The sequence below is a fragment of the Myotis lucifugus genome, unplaced genomic scaffold (genome assembly GCF_000147115.1).
Source record: "Myotis lucifugus unplaced genomic scaffold, Myoluc2.0 scaffold_95, whole genome shotgun sequence".
Lineage (NCBI taxonomy): Eukaryota > Metazoa > Chordata > Mammalia > Chiroptera > Vespertilionidae > Myotis > Myotis lucifugus.
Genome location: NW_005871143.1, coordinates 1,973,078 through 1,992,622, shown reverse-complemented (window position 1 = coordinate 1,992,622; position 19,545 = coordinate 1,973,078). Strand labels below are relative to the sequence as shown.

Genomic DNA, 19,545 nt, shown 5'->3' with positions numbered 1-19,545 from the left:
TTGTTTTTAATTTATTGTGGCCAAGTTGCGAGTTTTTGTTTTTAATTTTCCATTCTTTTCCTCTCTTTCCCACCCGATCTGTCAGTGCTGCTTCTTATAAGGTGGAAAGCAGTGGGGAACCCGGGCTGTAATTCTTGGGCCCTTGCTGAGTACAGAAGTCCAGGCGGCTCACCAGGAACCCGTTTACTAACCACTGGGGGGAAGCCTGTCTCATACCACCATCTGAGGCTTTCCGTTACTGTGTCAAATTGCTGGCACATTCAGTGGCTTCTTGCCTTTATCTGTCTTTGGAACTTTTAGCTAATAGTTTGATTCAGTGATTCTCAAAGTATGTCCCCAGATCAGTTTCCTGGAACTTTGTTACAAATATAGATTCTCGGCCTGTCCCAGACCTACCGGATAAGAAACTCAGGGTGGGAGCCCAGTGGGAACCACTGGTGTGGACACCCATGGGAAAGTGTGATCTTTATGCTTGTTCTCCACTTAAGCAAAATGTGCCTCTTGTTGGTCGTGGCCGGGGCACAGGGCAGAGGTCACCTGAGCCTCAGGCCATCCTGGTGGCAGCTGCACAGCCCTCGGGGCACTGGTGTTGAGAGGAGCCAGCTGCTTAGGTCTCAGCTGACTTGAAAGCCAGTCTCCCTCCACCGTCACCTCCTCTGGGTTCTTGGTGAGGAAAGAGGTCTGTTGTTTCTGCTCTGTGTTTCCCAGGAATTGTGTGATTTTTAGTCGGCCTCTTTAGGGGGTCATGGTTCTTATGGAACCCTGGAGTTCCTGAATCTGTAACTCATGTTGCAAATGAGAAGTTGATGCCCATGATGTTAAATGACATGTCAAGGTCACAGAGAGGCAGAGTTGTGCCTCAGTGCCCACACCAGCCAGCCCAGCAGCAGCTACAGTGGGGCCTTGACTTACAAGTTTAATTCGTTCCAGGACTGAGCTCGTTAAGGAGCTCATTAAGGAGATCGTTAAATTACTCTGTCAACTCAATGCAAAAAATCTGCCGAGAGACAGCTGGTATCTCAAAAAACTCGTTAGTCGGGACACTCGTAAGTCAAGGCCCCACTGTACTAGGGCCGGCCCTTCCTCGTTCTTTGGAAGTTAATGCGTTTCCGGTGTTCACGCACGTCACTCTGACTTCTCTCTGTATTGAGGTGGGCTTGTGTGTTGTGGGATTACTGTGGTGTACATGCTGAAAGATGCCCTTGCAGGGCTGCTTGTGACCCCATTCCTGTGGAACCGGATGTGCAAGTTTTTGAGGGAAGGGAAGTAGGAACCTCCTTTGCAGAGAGGGTTGGGCACGTTGTGCTTTACCAAAGAGGTTAGGTGCACCCCCTGACATTCAGCAAGGGCTGCACGGGGCACGTATCAAACACAAGGAGAGGGACAGGTGCCAGCAGTCCGTAGCCACACGTCTGCATTGAAGCTGAACCACTTGAGGGCTGTTGTTCTTTTTTCCATAATCTTTTTGTTTGTTCTTGTTATAGCACATAGATTTATAAATTCTGTGGGCAGATCATGCTTTAAGGGGAGCAAAGAGCAAGGATGTCTTTTCTTAGAACAGGTGTGTGTGTGTGTGTGTGTGTGTGTGTGTGTGTACTGCGTGTCTGTGTACAGTTGACTGGAAAAGCATGGCTTAAACTGGGAGTGCCCACCTATATATGACTTTTTTTCAGTAAACATACAGTTGGCCTTCCATATTCCTGGGTTTCACATCCTTGGATTCTACCAACCACAGATTGAAAACAGTATTTTCAAACCGCTATCCAGAGTCTAGATGTGAAGGGCCGACTGCATGCATTGTTCCATGCCCTTTTATACAAGGGGCTTGAGTACCTACCAATTTTGTTATTCATGGGGTCCTGGAACCAGTTCCCTGCAGAGACTGAAGGATGACAGGGTGTTTGGGGAGTCCGAAAGTTACCATGGATTTTTAGCTACAGAGGATGGTTTGGTGCCTCTAACCCCCTGCATTACTCAGGGGTCAACATTGGACATGCTCTTTTCCCCCCACATGGGCAGGGTCTTCCTATTGGAAATGTTCCTAACCTGTGACAGGTGATTGGCGGGCATGTGGGAAGGCTTACGGTGAAATATCCGATTTCCTGGAAGAGCCATGGGATCAAACGTGGAAAAGGAAGGATGGGTGTGGACTGTGCCAAGAGTCTGAAATAGCACCCAGGCAGTGTGTTTTGTTTGCCTTTGCAGGTAGCCCTTGTCCCTGTGTAGTGTCTCTGTGTGGAGGAGTTGCCTTCTTGGCAGGTACTAATTCTGTTTTTGTTGTTTTATTTTTGTCCTCTGCCTCTCCTGCCGCCTCCCAGGTTTCGAAGGTAAATGGAGTCACTCGAATGTCATCTCTGGGTACAAGTGCAACCAGTGCCAAAAAGATGCGCGAAGTCAGACCTTCACCGTCCAAAACTGTGAAGTACACTGCAACCGTGACTAAGGGGACTGTCACATACACCAAAGCCAAGAGAGAACTGGTCAAGGAAACCAAACCCAATCACCACAAGCCCAGTTCAGCTGTCAACCACACAATCTCAGGGAAAACTGAAAGTAGCAATGCAAAAACCCGCAAACAGGTGCTATCCCTCGGGGGGGTGTCCAAGTCCACCGGGCCTGCCGTCAACGGCCTCAAGGTCAGTGGCCGGTTGAACCCAAAGTCATGCACTAAGGAGGTGGGGGGGCGGCAGCTGCGGGAGGGGCTGCGGAATTCCAAGAGGAGACTGGAAGAGGCACACCAGGCGGAGAAGCTGCAGTCGCCCCCCAAGAAGATGAAAGGGGCTGCCGGCTCTGCCGAAGCCCCTGGCAGGAAGGCAGCGGCGGCCTCAGCCCCGGCCCAGGCCCCAGCCCCGGCTCAGGCCCCAGCGGAGAAAGCTCTGCTGAATGGACACATGAAGAAGGAGGTGCCCGAGCGGAGCTTGGAGAGGAACCGGCCGAAGCGGGCTGCAGCCGGGAGGAGCACGCTGGGCAGACAAGCACATGGCAAGGCGGATGGCGCCTCCTGTGAAAATCGTTCTACCTCGCAATCGGAGCCCTTGCACAAGCCGCAGGAGGCGGCGGCCAAGCCCGAGAAGGGGTCCGGCCGGGTCGGGTGGGCGGCCATGGACGAGATCCCCGTGCTCAGGCCGTCAGCCAAGGAGTTCCACGACCCACTCGTCTACATCGAGTCGGTGCGCGCTCAGGTGGAGAAGTATGGCATGTGCAGGGTCATCCCCCCTCCGGACTGGCGGCCCGAGTGCAAGCTCAACGACGAGATGCGGTTCGTCACGCAGATTCAGCACATCCACAAGCTGGGCCGGCGCTGGGGCCCCAACGTGCAGCGGCTGGCCTGCATCAAGAAGCACCTCAGATCTCAGGGCATCACCATGGACGAGCTCCCGCTCATAGGTAAGCCCTGCCTGCCCACTGCCTCATCCCACGTGCCAGTTTCTCTCCCCTGTCACCGGGGTTGCACTTCTCCCGCCTCATTTGCTGCTCAGGGGAGGCCACCGCCCCTTTTCTCCAGGTCCTGGACATTTGTGGGTATCGGGGTCCATGCTCTCCCCACTGGGTGGTCCCCTACTGCCTGCAGGGGCCAGAGCAGTGTTCAGGGTGCGATGGGATGCTGCCCCCCTGGATTCATCTGCTTGGCTGGGATGCCCACAATCAGTGCCACAGCCTCAGGAGTTTAAACAACGGGGAGTTACCGTCTGACAGCTCTGGGGGCTGAAAGTTCAAGACCAAGCTGCCTGCAAGGGTGGTGTCCCCCAAAGCCTCTCCCTTGGCCTGTAGATGGTGCTTCTCTGTCCTCACATGACCGTTCTTCAGGGTGCGGGCTCCTGGTGTCTTCCTTTGTTATAAAGACACTACTCACCCCTGTAAATGCCTTTAAGACCCTTCTCCAAATAAGGTCAAATTTGGAGGCATCAGGGGTTAGGATTCTGCACATCAATATTTTGGGGACACATTTCCATCCACGAACTCTCATAGACCTCAGCCCACGAAATTTCTTCTCTGTCTTGTCCTTGTCTCTTCATCCTCCTCATTTTGACTTGAGTTTCTGCTTCCATGGCAACCAACTTGGTCCTCGTGGAGCCCACAGGTGCAGGAATGTGCAAACTTCTCCCGAGAGCCCACACAGCTCTGCCCAGGACGGTCGCAGAGCTCAGCTCGCTGACCAGTGGGCACAAGTCCCGCATTGAGGGCCCCCGGCCCCCAGCAGCATCCACTCACAGGTTGTCGAGCTCCCCTGTCTGCTTCTTCTCTGGACCCTACACCTCCGGGATTAGTTCACTTTCAGACGAGTGGGCTCTGAGGAGGGGGTTTCCTATGGGGACAGCAGGGTATGGTCACCCACTTCCCTTTCAGCTCTAGATCCTTGAAAGGAAAAGCACATCCCTGCCTCCATTGTGGAGATTCTGATTTTTCAAAGGCTGGGAGAAAAGGAGACATTTAACAGCTATTTAAGTGTCAAGAACTGGCAGTAAGATGGCATTCCTTTGTGAGATGAGGTTTCATTATTCCTCTCAGCAGTGCCTGCCAGGGCTAATTCCTGAGTGAGAATCATTGATTTGAAAGAATTCTTGGTTGGTGGTGGTCCCTTGTCAGGGGTGCCCTGTGATAGACAGTGACCCAGGGCTGTGGGAATGGGCTGAGGAGGTGAGGTTGTCTCAGGAGCTTGGTGTTGGCTGTGCCCTGTGTGCACGCGGCTGTTGGGTGACTCAGAGCAGCACCTGGTCCTCCTACCCACCCTGAGCTGGGGGTCTTTTAGGGACTGGTAGAGTACTCATGTGATGTCACGAGGCCAGCCAACCACCCTTTTTTTCAGAGTAGTTCATTTTTCTAATACACTTTTTATTGATTTCAGAGAGAGGAAGGGAGAGAGGGATAGAAACATCAATGAGGAGAGAAAATCATTGATTGGCTGCCCCTTGCATACCCCCTACTGGGCATCAAGCCTGTAATCTGGGCATGTGCCCTGAGCAGGAATCGAACCATGACCTTCTGGCTCATAGTTTGACGCTCAGCCACGGAGCCACGCTGGCCGGGCCCGAGTAGGATTTCTTTAACCGTGACTTCCTCCCATAGCAGCAGCAGTTAGTAGACGGTCACTCGGGTGAGTGTGCCTGCTCTTTGCCCCACGTGTAAAGCATTATCACTGTCTGTGAAGGCGTGCTGACCTGGCCTGCTACCCACAGAGGCCTTGGGCGTGGGTCTGAGCTCAGGTGTCTCCAAGTGCAAGGCACTTAGTCCTTTTGAAGCAGTTTCCCAGAATTCATGCAGACGGATAAGCACCCAGCCCCTTGGGAAGCTGCAGTGCTGCAGGGAGTGGGGTCAGCTCGGACTAGGTGAGGGAGATGCTTTGCCAGGTAGCAACCTGGTGGCCCTCTGAACGGGCTGATCATGGCAGGTGTGGAGTCTTTAATGGATTTGCGAGAACTGGGTAAATTTTAAGTGCTAGTATATTATCGTGATCTTAGAGAAAAAGGAAAAGGTATGGCCGGCCTCCCCTCTAGTGATACCTGTGGTTGGAGCTGCTGTGGCACGCTGGGGTGACTGGCTTCGCCCTCTACCTGTGCCCGTCAGGGCTGTGCACTGCCAGGCACGGTCTCCTCGCTGAGACACCACAGTGGGGCCTGGAATCTGGGTGAGGTCCAGGGAAGTCTCCTCCCTGAGGTGGTTCCGTTGTTCACAGACAACCAAACCCACATTGTCCTCTGGTCTTATTTGCAGTTCCTGGGATGGTCCAGGCACGCCTCTGGGTGTCCTAGGATGCTCAGCCCACCTCTGGCCCCTGTGCTGTTCTGTCATTTGATCAAGGGACGTAGTGAAACTCACCTCCATCCTTCTGAGATTAGTGGTCCCTCTGAGTGCATATGGGAGGAATTGAAAGGCAGACTGTCAGGTGCCCTTCTGAATAGTGCCTGTCAACCTGGAAATCCTGTGGGATTGAAAATAAGCAACTCGAGCATGTGTGGGGTATGTGTGTGTGTGTGTTGGGTGTGTGTCTTGGGTTTGTGTATTGTGTTGGGCATATGTGTGTTGGGCAGGTGTGTGTGTGTGTGTGTGTGTGTGTGTGTGTGTGTGTGTTGGGGTTGGGAGGGAGATTGGGACGGAGAACACATGCTGTGTGTATGATTTCTGACATCACAGCTGTTCCAGGTGACACTGGGACATGGGTGTGGCTGAGTGGCACAACTGGGCCCTGCCCTTCCCTCCAGGGATGGCCGCTGCTCCTGATCTCATTACAGCTGCCTCCGGGTCTTTAGAAGGGTGCTGACCAGTGCCAGCTCCCTACCATTGACCTCTGCCTAAATGTTACCTCCTCCGGGAGGCCTTCCCTTATCGTCCCACCTAAGATGGTGGCCCCCAGCCCCTCAGTCAGCTTTATTTGTCCCTGTAGTGCGCCAGATTGTCTTAAGGTCCGTCTGCACAGACTAAGCTCCCTGGAGGCCAGAGATGAGTGTTTGTGTCTGACCCTAGAGTCTCGCTGCGTCCCGGCACATGGGCATCATGGACTGTCAGGTGAATGAAGGAGGACTTGTCTTGTTCATGGTCCTTTTCACTGACTGTCCCTGTGTTTTCTTCCCTCGCCGTCCTAGGAGGCTGCGAGCTCGACCTGGCCTGCTTTTTCCGGCTGATTAACGAGATGGGTGGCATGCAGCAAGTGACTGACCTCAAAAAATGGAACAAACTCGCAGACATGCTGCGCATCCCCAAGACTGCCCAGGACCGGCTGGCCAAGCTCCAGGAGGCCTACTGCCAGTACTTGCTGTCCTACGACTCCCTGTCCCCCGAGGAGCACCGCCGGCTGGAGAAGGAGGTGCTGATGGAGAAGGAGATCCTGGAGAAGCGGAAGGGGCCCCTGGAGGGCCACACGGAGCAGGACTACAACAAGTTCCACCCCCTGCCCCGCTTTGAGCCCAAGAACGGGCTCATCAATGGTGTGGCCCACAGGAACGGCTTTCGCAGCAAGCTCAAGGAGGTGGGCCAGGCCCAGCTCAAGACAGGCCGGCGGCGACTCTTTGCTCAGGAAAAGGAAGTGGTGAAAGAAGAGGAAGAGGACAAAGGCGTCCTCAGTGACTTCCACAAGTGTATATATAAGGTAGGCCCTGTGCGGTGGGCGGGTCCCGAAGCCACCAGCCACTTTCTCTGGGAAATTAATAAAGAGAAATGTCTGCAGCCTGCTTAGGCCCCAGGCCTCAGGGCATCTGGCCTTTTGCACAGGCCCTGGCTGCCCCTGGGAACTGTGAGCATGGGCGGAGTCGCTTGCCCACTTCAGGCCTTGGCTTTCTTTTTCATTGAATGAGCTGAGTGAGCGCCCAGGTGCCGTGGATGCAGTGCCTAGGATGCAAATGCAATTCCTCCTCACCCACAATTCTGCGCCTGCCCCTCCGAGCACCCGCTCTCAGGCTGGAGGGCAGAAGCTGCCTGGCCAGGCCTGGAGTGCTGCTTCTCTTTGCCTCCTTATTTCCTTTCTGCATGGCCCACTGCCCCACCTCAATGTGGCCAGTCACCTGTAGAGAGGCCCTTAGAGAGCTGTCTCCTCGCATCTCACCATTGAAGCTGCCGAGGGAGGAGGTGGGAGGGCTGGCAAACACGTGCCCATGTTTCCCAGTTCTGCCAGATCTTGTTGCTGCAACAGCCGTCCTGGGAGACACGCTTCTCTGAGAAGCGGGCAGAGTCACGGGCACTCCCACTTGGCAGCCTGCCTGCCTTTGCTCAGCAGCGGCCACCGTAGCCTCCTGTCTGGCTGGTTCCAAAGCCAGGCTTGGGGCTGCCTCTCCCCTGCCTGCAAGGGTGAGTGGGGCACCGGGGGCAGAGCTAAGAGAGGCCTCTGCTGTGTTGCCTGGGCTTTGACAGGTGCATGGGCTGTACCCGGGGGTCCCTGTTCTGGGTTTACCAGGAGGAATGTGTTCTGTGGTGAGTCCTGGCAGCCTTCTCTTGACAACCCTGCTCCCACCCGGATGAGCCGGGGGGATTTTTGGTACGTTGAAAATCGCCGCCTGGTTAAATCGATGTGGACTTCTGATACTGGGCCCATCCCAGACACATAGGGAGCTTGGGACTCGTGCAGGTGTGCCTGCCCTTCTGAGTCCATGCTGCGAAGTCGCCTGTGGCCACCCACTGCCACACTTGGTACTTTCCTGCTGGGCTTTAACCCTGGGCTGCTTTCTGGAACGTTTTCTACTGTGAGACGCAGAGCGGGTTCGGTGTCCCCTGTTACCTCCCGAGATGCCTTGCAGAGACCGTGGGGTGGGGAATGGCTGCCTGCAGCCTGCTGATGGCCTCCTCCTGTTTCACATTCTGAATGTTTCATGGGGAGGGAGAGGTGGCACGGACTGTGAACTTGGGAGGACTTTGGCTGTTTCCTGGATGTGTGCCTGAGGAGCCTCCTCCACGGAAACCGCTCATTAAACCCGGGACTGAACAGCCAGCATGTGAAATAAGATACTCTCTACTTCTGTTACTTTTTATTGAAGAAGGTCAATTTTTATGAGAGTGAGTTGGATCAAAGCAAGAGTTTTTTTGAAAACCTGCTTTGTAAAGTGTATTTTTAGATTTCATCGCAAAATCCTACGAGCTGGGCTGCGGGGCGGTCTGGTGGCCCTGGTGCTGCTCAGCCGTGTTCTTGAGGCCCCTGACTGTTGGGGCCATTGACAGTTGGGTGCTGGGTGTCCTCTCGAATTCTGGGCAAAACTAGGTCCCTCCTAGTCGTTAGGTTTTTATTTGTATTTACTTATCTATTTATATATTTTCATTAAAAACATTGGTTTGAGAGAGAGAAAAAGGGAGAGGGAGAGAAACATCGACGTGAGAGAGAAACATTGATCAGTTGCCTCCCATACTCTCCCCGACTGGGGATTGAACCTGAGACCTTAGGTACACAGAACAACACTCCAAACTACTGAGCCTCCTGGCCAGGGCAGGCTTTTATTTTGTAAGGAACAGAATGTCAGAAATTTGGAACTGTAGGGAGTATTTCCTTTGTGTTAGAACTTCACAGTCATTTCTAAAGCTGAAAAGCAAATGTCAGAGCAGCCAGTGTGAAGGGTTTGCCCTGGTGCCCTGACCTGTCCATGGCAGGCAGGCTTCCTGTGCTGTGGGGTGTTCCTTCCCATGGGGTGCTCACAGGGACACCTCCCCTGTCCCTCAGGGCGCTTGGGGCCTCCTCGCAGCTCGTGTTTGTTTAGGGTTGTGGCGAGGCCTGGTGAGGCTGCATGAGTACAGGGTTGTGTCGGTGTCGAGCCTGCTTTACCACAGCTGCTGAACTAGGCCTGATATACCATAGGTGCTTGGTACATATTTCTGTAATCAAGGGATACGTGTGCCTGGTCACCAAAGAGTGAAAGGCATGAATCTTACAAGCTTGTCCCTGTGTAACAAAACCTGTAATGTAGAATAGGTCGAAAATAAGGTCTACCTGGACTCCCAAACGAGAACAGAGCTGTGTGCTAAAGGAGGTGGGAGTGGGACAGCAAGAGTCACCAGGGTACTTCTGTCCCCCTCAGACCCACGAGGTGAGGTTGTGTGGCTGCTTTTCATGTGGTGAGGACCCTTGGGGCCCCAAGTTTCTGTCTCTGAAGATCCCCCAGACTTCTCTTCTGGGTTGTCTTAATGCTGTTAGTTTCTGCACTGGCCCACAGCCTTTATCCTTCCCTCACATGGGTAACTGAGGAATTCTGCCTCCTTTTCCACCCATACCGGTTTCTCCAAAAAGTGAAAGCTGACCCCGTGGCTTCCCAGTGCACAGCCTCCTGGTTCACAGTGCACAGCCTCCCGGTGCACAGCCTCCCAGTGCACAGCCTCCTGGTTCACAGTGCACAGCCTCCCGGTGCACAGCCTCCCGGTGCACAGCCTCCCAGTGCACAGCCTCCTGGTTCACAGTGCACAGCCTCCCGGTGCACAGCCTCCAGGTGCACAGCCTCCCAGTGCACAGCCTCCTGGTTCACAGTGCACAGCCTCCCGGTGCACAGCCTCCCGGTGCACAGCCTCCCGGTGCACAGCCTCCAGGTGCACAGCCTCCCGGTGCACAGCCTCCAGGTGTACGGCCTCCCGGTGCACAGCCTCCAGGTGCACAGCCTCCCGGTGCACAGCCTCCAGGTGCACAGCCTCCCGGTGCACAGCCTCCCGGTGCACAACCTCCTAGTTCACAGCCTCCAGGTGCACAGCCTCCCGGTGCACAGCCCATTGCCTCCAGATGCCAGGTCTGTTTGCTCCTGGCGCTGCAAAGGCAGTGTGACCTCATTCCCTTGTCAGCACTGAGCTTTGAGAATGATTTCCCACCTTCTCTGCTTGTGCTGCTAACTTGGGCACCAGCCGCCCAGGCTGGGGAGGGTGGAGGGGGCGGTGCCAGCAGAGCCCGTGGTAGGGCCAGCCCCATGTGGGCTTAGACAACTGTTTTGCTTCAGCTAGACTCACCTGTTTTTGTTTTCTTTCCAGGGAAGGTCTGTTTCTTTAACAACCTTTTATCGAACAGCAAGAAACATCATGAACATGTGCTTCAGCAAGGAGCCTGCGCCAGCTGAAATTGAGGTGAGCTGAGCTCCTGCTGCCCGCGTGTGGGGGCCCGGCCCTCCTGGGGCCTGGCAGCCTGAGAGGACTTGAGTGGTTGACTTCTTTCCCTGTACTGGCGCAGCTGAAAGTTTTAACTCTTGTTCATCTAAATTTCCTCAGACTCAAAAAAGGTAGAGTGAAGAGAGAGCCTCTTCCCGGCTTGTCCCTGGTTTACCCCAACCAGAGGCGGAAGCCAGGGGTGAGCTGGGCGTCCCCCCCGCTGGCCGCTCCTCCTCGCCCTCTGGGTGTCTGTTACGCAGGAAAATGTTTGGAATTCCTTGAAACCATAGCTCTGCTGTGCCTTCTCCCCCGTTTTATTTAGCGGGACTGGCAGAGTGCCATTTTTGTGTTCTGCCAACTCTGTTCTGAGTTAGTGTGAAGTTGGAAAGACAGTGAGCACCTCCGTGCCCAGACCAATTAGGGGAGTTTTGTGCGAGGTGCTCCAGGACTGAGACCCTGTCTTTTAGTTGCCTCCCCTTGGCCAGTGCCCAGCTGAGTGGCTGAGAACTGCCAGCCGCTGGCATCGGCAGCCCTCAGCAGCACGCGGTGCTGTCAGGGAGAGACACCAAACTTCTAGCACTTGTAAGGGCAGCTGTGGGCGGGAGCAGTTGTGTGGACTGCAGCCTGAGTTGGTCCCATGGCTCCAGACCACGTCTGGTGTTCTCAGGGATGGATGCCACTTCTTCTGGGTGAACCCAGGCTGATCTCTCGGGCCCAGCCATCCTGATTTGACCAGGTTTTCCTGGGAGTGGGATTTGCAGGACAGTCTAGGCCACACCAGGACACCGGGCCCCCTCCATTGGGGACATGTGATGCTGCACCTTTGCTGTCACCATCAGAAGCTCAGCAGGTTCCACTTGAGTCTCAGGCCGTTTCTGGGCTTGGTGGTTTCCGTGTCTGCCTTCAGCACTGTTGGCTTCCCTTTAGGCCTGGGTCTCTGCTCATGGGCACACGCCGAGCTCTGTGCTCTGGGTGCTGCCTTGGAACGCCATGCTGTGGCCTGACCGCCGCCCCATCCCCCAGTCTTGGCCTTGCCCACGCCATCAACCACAGTGTCAGCCGGGGCCCGGTTCTGGGACACGTGGCCACACAGTTGCTTGCGAAGTGCTCATGGCTTGTGTGGCAGGCACGTCAGAAGAAAGGAACGTGGCTCTTTGGAAAAAGAGGCCTTTGTTGCACAACGTCCATCCTTGTGGGTGGACGTCTGTGAAGGTGCAGTTTTTATTACCACCCGTAGCACGAGGAAAGCTTGGCTTATTTTAGTTTCCTACTTGAGAATTCATTCTCTCTGGAAGTTTGGCTTTTGCTTTAGCAGTTACATAATATTTAAACACAATAGGAATAATTGCTAAAATCCAAACTTTTTGTCTGAGGTTGTCTAGCTTCTCGCTCCTTCAAAGAAGGCCCACCTTCCTGGCCAGTGCTCAGCAAGTGGAGTGTCCCCCATGTAGCAGCAGGTCCCTTCCTCCCACAGCGGTACTCACCTACGAGCGGTTGCTGTCAGTCTGATACCCGGCTGGCGGGGCCCAACTGTCACCAGTCCCGTCAGCCAGACTATCCCTTCCTTCCTTACGTTTGAGGACCTCTGTTTAAGGAATCCAGGCATTTAATGATGTTGATTTATTCTTGGCTTGGGGCAGTGGTTCTCAACCTTCTGGCCCTTTAAATACAGTTCCTCATGTTGTGACCCAACCATAAAATTATTTTTGTTGCTACTTCATAACTGTAATGTTGCTACTGTTATGAATCGTAATGTCAATATCTGATATGCAGGATGGTCTTAGGCGACCCCTGTGAAAGGGTCATTCGACCGCCAAAGGGGTCGAGACCCACAGGTTGAGAACCTCTGGTTTGGGGCCTTTGACGCCGCCAGCTGGCCCCTCTCTGTAGAAGTTGCCCAGTGCTGTGGGCACCTGCAGTGCCCATCCCCGCCTGCGCAGTGCCCTCCCCTTCTGCAGTGTTACACTGGCAGCACTGCCCTGAGCTGACCTGTGGTTATTGGTTAGGCTTCCTCCTTGAAAGGTGGTTCCCGCTAAATGGGCTTTGTCAGGATTAGGGAAGCGATGCTGCGCTTCTAGATTGATAATTGAAACAAAATGAAAAGTGTCTCTGAATGTGGGAGTTGCCTAAAGGTAATCTGGGCACGTCTGCTCACCTGTTAGTAAAACGCGTTCCTGCCACACTCAATAGGTTAGTTACAAGGGCAGCATTTTGCGCCGGCCGCTGTACCCACCGCCTCCATCGGAGTCAGTTGGTGTGGGTACAGCTGGGTGAGTGTGGGCTTTGCTCTTCCTAGAGGTCAGGACGGCTGGTCCTGGGACGCGTGTGAGGTGCTGGAGGGGAGGCTGTGTTTACTTCAGTCTGAGGACCACAGTGGCATGTCCTCCGCCTCTGTATCATTTCATTTCCTGTACCCTTTCATTTAAATAATTTTTATTATGATAGCCTTAACTTTACCATCTTAACCATTTTTAAGTGTACAGTTCAGCAGTGTAAGTACATTCACATTGTGCAATCACCACCACCATCCATCTCCAAAATGCTGTTCATCTAGCAAAACTGAAACTCTGTTCCCATTATGCAATAACTTCCTGTGACTCCGTCCCCAGCCCCTGGCAGTTGCCATTCTGCCTTCAGTCTGAGATTCTGACTGTGCTCGGTACCTCATGGAAGTGGAACCGTGTGGTATTTGTCCCGTGTGACTGGCTTATTTCCCTGGGCATTGTGTCTTCAAGGTGGGCCATCTGGCACGTGTCAGTCTGTCCTTCCTTTGAAGGCTGAAGAGCAGGCCTTTGTATGGACCACCTCCTCAGGCCTGTCCGTCCATCTGTGTGGACACGGCTTACTTCCACGTTTCAACTGAGGTGCATGAGGCTGCCATGAATGTGTGTGCGTTTGTCTGTTGGGGTCCCTGCCCTCAGTTCTGGGACCTGCCTGCAGAGGTCATTCGAGCATCGCTGTCCCACTCCGTGCTCTCTTGGGGCTGTTCTGTGATGCTCCTTCCTCGTGCACTCGTGTCCAGTGTGGTGGGTGAGCTGTGCTGACTCCTCGCTCTCCCTGCAGCAAGAGTACTGGAGGCTCGTGGAGGAGAAGGACTGCCACGTGGCGGTGCACTGCGGCAAGGTGGACACCAACACGCACGGCAGCGGGTTCCCCGTGGGGAAGTCAGAACCGTTTTCAAGGTAGAGTTGGACCTGTTGTCTGCATTTTGGGGACTAGATGGTGTTCTTCTCGCCAGCCTTGTGATGCCCCTCTTTCTTCTGCAGGCATGGATGGAACCTCACCGTCCTCCCCAATAACACAGGGTCCATCCTGCGCCACCTCGGTGCTGTGCCTGGTGAGTCCCACGTCCATCGGGAGCTGGAGCTGGAAAGGGACGGGGGCTTCCGGTGGAGAGTATTTAGATTCAAGACACTGATTTGCAGGAAAGAAAGAAATAGGGTCATAATTGAAATCCGTCAATATGTAGAAAGGTGGACCAAATCACAGCATCTAGGAGCTGGCAGGTGCTTAGTGGCCATCTTTTCACCTTGAATTGGTGTTTTCAGAGCAGAAGTCTTGCCCCCTCAGGACGAGTGCAGGCTCCTCCGTGGGAGGTTCTACGCCTGTTTGGAAAGCCAGGTGTCCTGGGGCCTCAGGTCACTGAAGGCTGGGACCCTCCACGCCCCGTGGAGGCGAGTGCTCAGGGCCTCTCCAGACACGAGTCAGGTCTGGTGTCCCCGTTCTCAGCCTTGGGGCCCAGCCCATGGCTGCTGGTTATTGCCAACAGTCATCATGGTCACGTTCCCTGGGGCATCGTGCTGCCCGACTTGTGGAGTAAGCTGCCCTTCCAGTGCTGTTTGTAGCGCGCCCATCTCAGCCTGGCTTCTGTGCAGCAAGCAGGAAGAGCAAGGTCCTTCTTACTGGGCTTTGCCTGGCTGGTTTTGAATCCCATTTCTTTCTTTCTTTCTCCTGTTTGGGAATAAAATGGTGATTCTGATAGCTGTTACTCAGACGTTGTTGCTGCTTTCTCCCTTTATGTTTTAGGAGTGACAATTCCCTGGCTAAATATTGGCATGGTCTTTTCTACCTCATGCTGGTCTCGAGACCAAAACCACCTTCCCTACATCGACTACTTACACACTGGTGCTGACTGCATTTGGTGAGTATGCTGGCCCTGGTGGGGGGGGTGCGGGGGGGGGGGCGTGGACAGCCTCCGAGAGCTGCTTTCCTGTGTCCCAGCTCCTTGTCGGAGCTCCCAGCTTGGGATTTCCTGCCTCTGTTGGAGGGGCTGCAAGTGGCAGGGAATATTTTAAGTTGCTCTGGTGATAAGCATCACTTCATATGCTCATTTATGTTCCCATTTTTTGTCAGTTGCCTATTTCTATTTGATTTTTCTTCTAGGATAGGACTTGTTATTGTTGGTTTCCAAGTGTTTGTTTCATACTAGGTCTGAGAAACAGGAAGGGAATCACAGTGGGACAGGTGGGCGGTGTCAGGCATGCCTTCTGTTCCCTCTCTGGCCTCGTCAGCAATCGTTTTGAGTGTCTCTGCAGAGCCTCCCAACCCCCCAATGGCTGCGGGGAGAGCAGGTCTTATGGGAAATGGAGTTCTTGCTGTGTCAGGCACACATGTTGTCTCCCCTGGACACATCTGTCTGTTTTGTGGGAAGCAGCCTGCTCGGTGCCCACCTGGAGCCTGTCACCTCCACCCAGGTCTGATCCCTGGCTGGCTCTTCGGTTCCTTTATTTAGGTGGCAGATGGGAAATTACTGCAAATAATCAGACGTCTTGTTGTCTGACAGTCTACCAGCCTCACGTTCATCCTGCGCTGACTGCTTATTGTCCTCACGGGTGATGAGGCTTCTTTACGAAAACAAACAGCCTTAGCACTACCGTCCGTGCTCTGAGGAGCCAGGTCTGCAGCGGCCTCATTATGGTGCCCCTGCGTCCCGGCCACACTGTAGGAGGTGGTGGTTGGTGTTGATGTGAGCAGGGCCTGCGGGCCTCCTGGGAGCCTGTGTGCAAGGGAGGGTGGTCTCAGCGCCTGCGGTTGGTCTGTGAGTGGCTGCCGGCTTGTGGAGGCTTTGGGCAGAGTACGTGCAGCTGTGTTGTCCAGGGCGAGGGTGGCGACTGGGAGAGGGTGTGGCCCTTTCCCGGAGCCCCTGTGCCCTCCATGTCATTTACGTGGAGAAGCTTCTGTGGACAGCGCAGGCCTGGTGTGGGGTTCAGGGAGTCCCCCCAGACCTGCGACCTGAGCCAGCACCCCTGCCGGCCCCTCGGGTGAAGGTTGGGTTAGAGGAAGGGACATGGGAGTCTGTGGACTTCCTGAACACGAACCCCTGCCCGTCACTGAGGGATAAAGAGGAGGTGGGATGTGATCGGAGAACTTCATGGGTTGCGGTTTTTTGTAAAACATCTGATTTTGGTTAGAAACCCTGGGTTTAAATCAAATCGGTAACAGAATATGTTGGCATTGAAATAACATGAACATAATAAAAACCACTCCATGTGGCAGCTGAAACAGGATTTGGCCTCCAAGTGAAGGATTTCATCACAGACACCTCAGCGCAGCCGAGTGCAGGCCTGCCTGCGGGCCTGGGGGAAGGTGCCAGGTTGGAACTGGGCCTGAGGGCCGGGCGGCTGCCCAGAGTGACCGGAGCTGGGCAGTGTCACGACTGCACCAGAGCTGCTGCCCCTGACCTGGCTGCCCCTGGGCCAGTGGCTGCCTGTGCTCTGCAGCCCCAGGTCCCGTCAAGACTCGGGGATGGAGGGTGGGCTGTACTCGGAGAGGTCACCTTGCCCAGGGTCCACTCAGCAGGTGTCCCACTGCAGCCTGCCGACCCCTATGGGCGCGGGAGACAGAAGGGAGGGCCTGGAGGAGGCCTGGCACACCTGCCTTATGCACGCCGACTGCCTGGCCCCTGGATTTTCACAGGTAGGTGTCCCCTTCTGGGGACACCAGCAGTAATTCCCCCACTCTCCGTGGCCGCAGTAAGGTTCCAGACATCCCTGTCAGCTCAGGTCTGCCGGCATCCTCGCCCTTCCCCCACCGTCTTCGCTGTCGCTCCGTAGCTGTGCTCTGGGGTCTGTGCTGTCCCCAGCCTCACCCTGCAGCTGCCTCCACCGCTCGGCTCCCAACCGTCCCTCAGTCTGCGTGACGCAGGCCTGTGTGGGTTGATTTCCTGTGTGTTTCGCCAGCTGATCCTTGGCTGGCTGGGTTCTGGCACGCCCAGCTGCCTCGGTGGGGCAGGCCCGCGACCCGGTGCACCCTCCTCTCATTCCATAATTTCACAGCGGCCGCGGTCGGTCCGTGCGCAGGCATGAGCCAGCATATGCACAGCCAGGACTCCTTCCCCCAACTTTTTCTGTGTTTGGAGAACTGGGGGGTTGTCCTGCCTTTCCGGTCACCTAGCCCACGGCTCTGGGGCCAGGAGCTTGAGCTGGGCCAGGCTCTCACAAGGTGGCCCGGGTTGGAGAGCCGAGGGAACCGCGTATTCCAGCACCGAATCCTAGTTCTGCAGCGCCTCCTGTTACAGAACAGTGTCAAATGCCAGCCCGGGGATGAGACGCAGCCTGGGCGCACTCACGGGAGGCTAATTGAGTCTGCAGATGTGCCTGGGTCTGATTTATAAGGAGTTTTAAACATCTGTTTTTGATTTGAAGGTTTTTTGGCTCATGTATAGGTCAGATCTGCATAAAAGATGAGCATGCTGTGCTATGCTGGTCGGAAGCAGCAGTGTTGCCTGGGAGTGGGGTGGGTGCGGCCTGACAACCACGGTGCCAGTCACCGAGCCAGGCACCTCCCCGATCCCAGGACTCAGTCCCTCCTCCAAGTTTCAGTCTCTCTACTGCACCTGAGGCTGCTTCCCAGGCCCACATTTGCTCCTTTATCCGAGGGAGGATGCAGGGTGGGCCCAGCCCAGGCTCCCCAGGCAGGGTCCTGGTCAAGTCTCTGCCTTGTCTCCCAACATCAGGTATTGCATTCCTGCTGAGGAGGAGAGCAAGCTCGAGGACGTGGTGCACACCCTGCTGCAAGCCAACGGGACCCCAGGGCTGCAGATGCTGGAGAGCAACGTCATGGTATGTGCAGCTCCTGCCTGTGCTGGCACCGGCCCGGGCACGGGGTAGGCAGGGCTGTTTGTCAGTCACCCTCTTGGCTGGCCTGCCTTTCAGAGGCACAGAGGACAACGCAAAATGAATCCTCACAGCATCATCCAAACTAGATGTCCTTCCTCTTCTATGGACACCAAACAGGTGCTTTCCTCAGATTGCACAGGACGTGGGGCACGTGCGCTGTCGCCTTTGAATCTGTCGCAGGGCTGGTTTTGTGTGTGGAGACTGGGGTGTGTGGCGAGGTGGGTCCTGCTTTTGGGTGGGCACTGGGGTCTGTTGGTACTGCTATTCCCACCTGCTGGGCACCTGGATGACTGGACAACAGAGCAGAAGCCCTCCACCTCACAGGGATGGGCACAAAGGCTTCTGATCCCATTTTTAGGAAGTCACGAGGCTGTTGAGTTCCTGGGAGTCCTTTTAGCCTCGTGTTCGGACACCTGAGCTCAGGCCCCTCTAGGGTGCAGGTTTGAAGGTCCCCAGGCTGTACCTCTGTGGCTCTGCCTGCAGCCCCTCTAGGGTGCAGGTTCGAAGGTCCCCAGGCTGTACCTCTGTGGCTCTGCCTGGCTCTGCAGATGGAGGATTTTTCCCATTCCCACCCCTGTCACTGCTGGGTGGGGACGGGAAAGGCTCTGATGTGGCTGTAGGGCTGTGTTCTCATAGTGGCCGCACATCTGGGTGGCTCTGTTGTCACTCTTGGTCCAGTTTCAGTTTAGATCTTTCTTCTAATCAGGTTGGCATCTTTACTTTTTAAATGAGAAACAAACAATCTCCAATACCAAATCTGATCTGTCTCCTCATGAAGAGGCCCCTTCTTAACTCCCGAGGCCCCGCCTGGAGGGCAGGTGTGCATGTCACCACCTGCTGGGCAGGCCGGGGCAGTGGTGGGGCAGTGGGGGTGGGAGAGCGGCCACGAGTGCGTCCTGCAGAGTGTGTCTCAGCCCTGACCTGCTCCCCAGATCTCCCCGGAGGTGCTGTGCAAAGAAGGCATCAAGGTGCACAGGACCGTGCAGCAGAGCGGCCAGTTCGTCGTCTGCTTCCCAGGATCCTTTGTGTCTAAAGTGTGCTGCGGCTACAGCGTCTCTGAGACCGTGCACTTTGCCACCACCCAGTGGACAAGTATGGGCTTCGAGACGGCCAAGGTAGGCAGGCGATGCGCATGCGCAGACACACGCCCACGTCCCTGTGCTGCCCGTCCCTTTTTACATGGGCGTAATTTTAGAAAATGTTTCTAAGAGGTGTCAGAGAGGTTTTCCTAGGAAAGAAGATCTGTTAGGTGTTTATTTGTATCAAGAGAGATTCTGAGTCCCATTGTGGGCGCACTGTAAGCTGGGGGGACCGACTGGCGGCACTTCAGGTAAACATTGGCAGTGGGGGAAAGTCTCCCCCCGTTGTCACGTTGGGGCCCCTGCCCAGTGGCTGGTGGCGCAGCAATGGCGTTTGCTGGTCCCTGGTGCCTTTCCCACAGGCAAACAGGATTGTTGTACGAGTTTCACTGCTTTGAAGTCCAGTGGAACTCAGAATTTTAAAATTGAGATTGCATCCTCTGCCCCGTAAAGAAAAAGCCTGCCCACCCTAAAGGGATGTGACCGCTTCTTGCAGGAAATGAAGCGCCGCCATATAGCGAAGCCGTTTTCCATGGAGAAGTTACTCTACCAGATTGCACAGGCGGAAGCGAAAAAGGAGAACGGCCCCACTCTCAGTACCATCTCGGCCCTTCTGGACGAGCTCAGGTAACCAGACCCGGTTCCTGCCCTGGGTCGAGGCCGGGGCGCCAGGCCCCACTGGTGCTTGGCTAGATGGGTGAAACCTTTTGGGTGTGTTTTTTTTATATTTTTATTTACTCTTTAATTTAAATTTCCTCTTCTGTTTTCATGTTTGCTATTTGGAGTCAGAATTTCCTGAGGTGCTGATGCAA

The 19,545-nt window shown here is 54.9% G+C and overlaps 1 protein-coding gene across 1 annotated transcript in view; it reads left to right on the top strand.

The window, feature by feature from the left end:
• The window catches only part of JARID2 (jumonji and AT-rich interaction domain containing 2), a 151,754-nt gene that overhangs the window by 122,617 nt on the left and 9,592 nt on the right, over positions 1-19,545 (top strand). Inside the window, exons 6-14 of the mRNA XM_023756478.1 lie at positions 2,206-3,387; positions 6,582-7,084; positions 10,423-10,515; positions 13,600-13,718; positions 13,803-13,873; positions 14,563-14,677; positions 17,492-17,597; positions 18,587-18,769; positions 19,230-19,360. Of these exons, the coding sequence (XP_023612246.1) occupies positions 2,206-3,387; positions 6,582-7,084; positions 10,423-10,515; positions 13,600-13,718; positions 13,803-13,873; positions 14,563-14,677; positions 17,492-17,597; positions 18,587-18,769; positions 19,230-19,360 (2,503 nt within the window). The remainder of the gene's footprint in view (positions 1-2,205; positions 3,388-6,581; positions 7,085-10,422; positions 10,516-13,599; positions 13,719-13,802; positions 13,874-14,562; positions 14,678-17,491; positions 17,598-18,586; positions 18,770-19,229; positions 19,361-19,545) is intronic.